Source organism: Palaemon carinicauda, chromosome 4, assembly GCF_036898095.1.
Source record: "Palaemon carinicauda isolate YSFRI2023 chromosome 4, ASM3689809v2, whole genome shotgun sequence".
Taxonomy (NCBI): Eukaryota; Metazoa; Arthropoda; class Malacostraca; order Decapoda; family Palaemonidae; genus Palaemon; species Palaemon carinicauda.
The window spans coordinates 120,648,208-120,652,523 of NC_090728.1; the positions used below are offsets into that span (position 1 = coordinate 120,648,208).

Genomic DNA, 4,316 nt, shown 5'->3' on the forward strand with positions numbered 1-4,316 from the left:
ACAGTTAAGGCAGCACTTGGTAATAACTACCATCGAATAGAGCTTCAAGAAACAATGAAGAAGATTGTTGAAAAGCTCCCATACCAACTGAGAGTGAGATGGGTAGCGAAATGCGAGGAACATAAGTTCAAGCTTCCAGCTCTAATAGAGTACATTGAGAAGCAGGCGTGTATTGATAAGCCTCTCTCCTATTATGAGTGCAACCGTCGTACCCCGAAGCCTACTGAGAAGCCATCCAAGCCTGTCAGGCCTAATACCTTACCTGTGCACCACACAGCTTCACCAGCTAGAGGGATATGGTGTCCCTTCTGCACTAAGGAGGACCATGAACTTAAAGAGTGCTTCAAATTTGAGAGGTTGAAGCTTCCAGATCGCTGGGAGGTGATAAAGAGAGCAAGATACTGCTTCAGGTGTCTCAATGGTGAACATTCATATGCAAAATGTGAAGATGCATCCATCTGTGAAAAGTGTGGATCTCACAAGCACCATACCATGCTGCGTAGTCCACCTAAGACTGCAAGCAATACAGGTGCGGCCCATGTGGGAAGCAAAACTGCTATAGGGGGTGGTGAGAAGGCAGTTGGTGCTACAGAAGGTGGCACGACTGCTACAGCTGGCAAGAGTGCTGTAGCCCCAAATGTGCAACCTATGTTCTCAGTGAGTGCAAGCCAGTTACCTAAGGGAAGAACAATGCTGAAGATCTTACCTGTTCTCGTGAATGGCATCCATGCAACCTATGGATTCATCGACAGTGGAGCTGCCCCAACATTGGCAGTAAGAAGCCTGATAGACCGAATGGGTCTCAAGGGAAGACCATGCAACCAGATCATGGCAACTGAAGCAGGGACTTTCACTTGTAAGGAAGTTCTGTCCCTACATATTGGTAATATTAATACTGATAAAGGAGATTATGTGACCGACGTGTTCGTGGCTGACAAGATCAATGTGTCTATGGACCATGCCATGAGTCAAGAATGGCTGACCAAGTGGCCATATCTGAGTGACCTGGAAGCAGAAAGTCTACCTGAAGATCATCGTCAAGTAGAGCTAATCATTGGGCTAGACACGATATTGAACAGAGTGATTCTAGACCAGCGACATGGGCTGAAGGACGAGCCATTTGCCTACCTGACCAAGCTAGGGTGGGTTGTTTTCGGCCCAACAGGACCCAGATCGACTTCAGGTCCTGCCCCTCTGTTCCATGTGTGCACTGTGGATGATACAACAGAACTTCTGCAACGCAACTTCAACCAAGACTTTTGGGAGAAAGAGACACTCTCAAAGATAGAAGATTCTTTTGAAGACAAGAGATTCCTGTCTTTGTTGGACGAAACTGTTGTCCAGACAGATGGCAAGTATGTTGCTTGCTTACCCTTTAGGGACACTGAGCCTCTACCTAATAACCTAGCCATGGCAGAATGTAGGGCTCACTCCTTTAGGAAGAAATTTGAGGCAAATGAAACGTACCAGACTATATACGTCGAACAAGTAGAGAAGTACCTTTTGAAAGAGTACTCTGAGCTTGTCCCAGTCGACAAGCTGAATCGCAGTGATGGCCGTGTGAACTACATGGAGCACCATGGGGTTAAACACCCTACCAAGGACAAGCTTAGGGTCGTCTTTGACCTTAAGGCTAAGCATGCTGGGACCTCACTCAATGACCACCTCATGCAGGGACCAGATCTCACAAGTAGTCTTGCTGGATTGCTGCTGCGCTTCAGGGAAGGACAACATGCTGTTACTGCGGACATACAAGAAATGTTCCATCAAGTCAAGGTGCCAGAAGACGAGAGGGACTCTTTACGTTTCCTGTGGTGGCCAGGTGGAGACACCAATCAAGCTATTCAAGAGTTCAGGATGACTTCACATGTGTTTGGAGCGCGATCGTCCCCAAGTGTAGACAACTTCTGCCTCAGACAGGCAGCGCTGGACTAAGGTGACAAGTATGGTGAAGAAGCTTGCCATGCCATATGATGCAACTTCTACGTCAACAACTTGTTGAAGTCAATGGACAGCGAGGAAGACTCTATCCAATTGACAAAAGACCTCATTGGACTCTGTGCTGATGGAGGATTCTAGCTGAACCAGTGTACATCTAGCAACAAATGCATTCTCACTGCCATGCCTGAAGGGGAGAGAGTTTTATCAGTGGCTACATAGGACCTCAGTAAGGACGAGCTGCCTACGGAGCGCGCTTTGGGTATCCACTGGGACATGAGCAGTGATGAGTTCACCTTCAAGATCAACCTGAAGGAGAAGCCTAGGACGCGAAGAGGAGTTCTCTCTGTAGTGGCTTCCTTGTACGATCCACTTGGTTTTGTTGCATTTTTCACCCTGAAAGGGAAGATGTTACTATAAGACCTGTGTGGTCGCAACTTACCTTGGGACGAAAAAATGAACAACGACGAAGCAAATCACTGGAGCAGATGGACTTCCCAGCCTCAGTGTCTAGGAGACTTCAAGATCAGAAGAAGCCTGGTGCCTCCAGACTTTGGGAAGGTATCATCGTACCGACTTCATCATTTTGTGGACGCAAGCCAGACAGGATATGGTGTGGCCACGTATCTGCGCACGGTAAGCAAGAATAACCAAATGAACAGTACACTGGTTATGGGTCGAGCTCGTATAGCTCCCCTCAAGAGACCGAGTATTCCATGAATGGAATTGACTGCTACTGCTGCGACAGCTCAACTTGATTGCAAGATCAGGTCAGAATTCGATTTGGAGTTGTGTGACTCAGTGTTCTGGACCGACAGCACGTCTGTCCTGAAGTACATCTGTAACCTGTCTGCAAGATACCACACATTTGTGAACAACCGCGTGAACCTCATCCGCGACCTCAGTGACATCACCGCTTGGAGGGATGTGAACACCTCCGCAAACCTCGCAGACCTGGCCTCTCGGGGCCTTAATGTCGTCGTAGTGGCTGACAGGACCAGAGTCCCTGTGTCAAGAGCAGGACAGTTGGCCAGCTCTTCCTGACGATGTTAAGCGAGCAGAACTAGATGGAGATCCAGAAGTTAAGCAGTCTGCACCCGTCTTTAGCATGGTGGTGCCGGAACCAATCTTAGTGGAGAAGATTGCTGCCAGGTTCTCTTCATGGACCAAGATAATGCGAATCATCGCTCGACTGAGGCGATTAGGAACCAAGAGTGGATCAGAAGTGTTATCGGCAAACGAGATGAATTGTGCAACAACCATAATATGGAAGAAGATTCAAGCTCAAGAGTATGGGAGTGAGATCAAATCACTCTCGAAGAAGGAATCCAAGGTGAAGAAATCCAGCAAGATTAGCAAGTTGCAACTATTTCTACAAGAAGGCTTGCTGAAGGTTGGTGGAAGACTCTGTGAAGCCACCATCAGTGATAGCTGCAAGCACCCCATCATTCTTCCATCCGAGTCGCCAATTGGGAGGAAGATGGTGCGATGGACCCATGTAACAAACAGCCATTGTGGTCAGAACCATATTATGGCTGAACTAAGAAAAAACTACTGGATCGTTCATGGAAATTCAGTAGTTAGATCAGTGATACGTGACTGTGTAATCTGTAGAAGACTCGGTTGTCGGCCAGTGAATCAAGTGATGGCCGACTTGCCCTCTGACCGGATCTGTCCGGGGGATCCTCCCTTCACCAATACAGGGGCAGACTGCTTTGGTCCCTTTTTTGTGAAGCAAGGGCGCTCTATAGTGAAGCGTTGGGAAGCCATTTTTACCTGCCTAACAGTGCGAGCGATTTACCTGGAGGTTCTCAGCTCGATGGATCAAGAATTCTTTATGAATGCAGTGAGAAGATTTACGGCCAGGTGACGAGCTGTCAAGAGAATATGGTCAGACAACGGTACCAACCTCGTCGCAGCTGACCGAGAGCTGAAGGAAGCTCTTCAAGACTTCCTGGAAGAAGAAATTGCCCAAACCCTAGCAGCTAAGGGCATTGAGTGGCGTTTCAACCAGCCACATGCGTAACACTTCGGAGGAGTCTGGGAACGCCTCATACGTTCAGTGAGAAGAGCTCTCCGTGCAACCTGCCTGCAGCAGGTCACCACTGACGACACACTATCGACTCTGTTCTGTGAAGCCGAGTCTTTGGTGAATGGAAGACCCCTAACCAAGGTAAACGACGACTCAGACTGTCCACTGCCGTTGACGCCTAGTATGCTGTTGACTCTGAAGAGTGCAGTGCAATATCTTGCCGACCAATTCTGGAAGCGATGGCTGAGGGAGTACCTTCCATTGCTGCAAGAAAGACAGAAGTGGACCGTCCAAGGGCGAGACATCCAAGTTGGCGACATCGTGCTAACTACCGAAAAACGTCTCC

At 48.4% G+C, this 4,316-nt stretch overlaps 1 protein-coding gene across 1 annotated transcript; it reads left to right on the forward strand.

Moving 5' to 3' along the window:
- Nucleotides 1–3,181: 3,181 nt before the first annotated feature.
- On the forward strand, nt 3,182–3,808 carry LOC137639643 (uncharacterized). The gene has a single exon (XM_068371900.1). It carries the CDS (start codon nt 3,182–3,184, stop codon nt 3,806–3,808), a length of 627 nt encoding a protein of 208 aa, XP_068228001.1.
- The last annotated feature ends 508 nt before the right edge of the window (nt 3,809–4,316 follow it).

What these genes read in the sequence shown, in the direction of transcription:
- LOC137639643 (XM_068371900.1), top strand. Translation starts at nt 3,182, where the DNA reads ATGAATTGTGCAACAACCATAATATGGAAGAAGATTCAAGCTCAAGAG.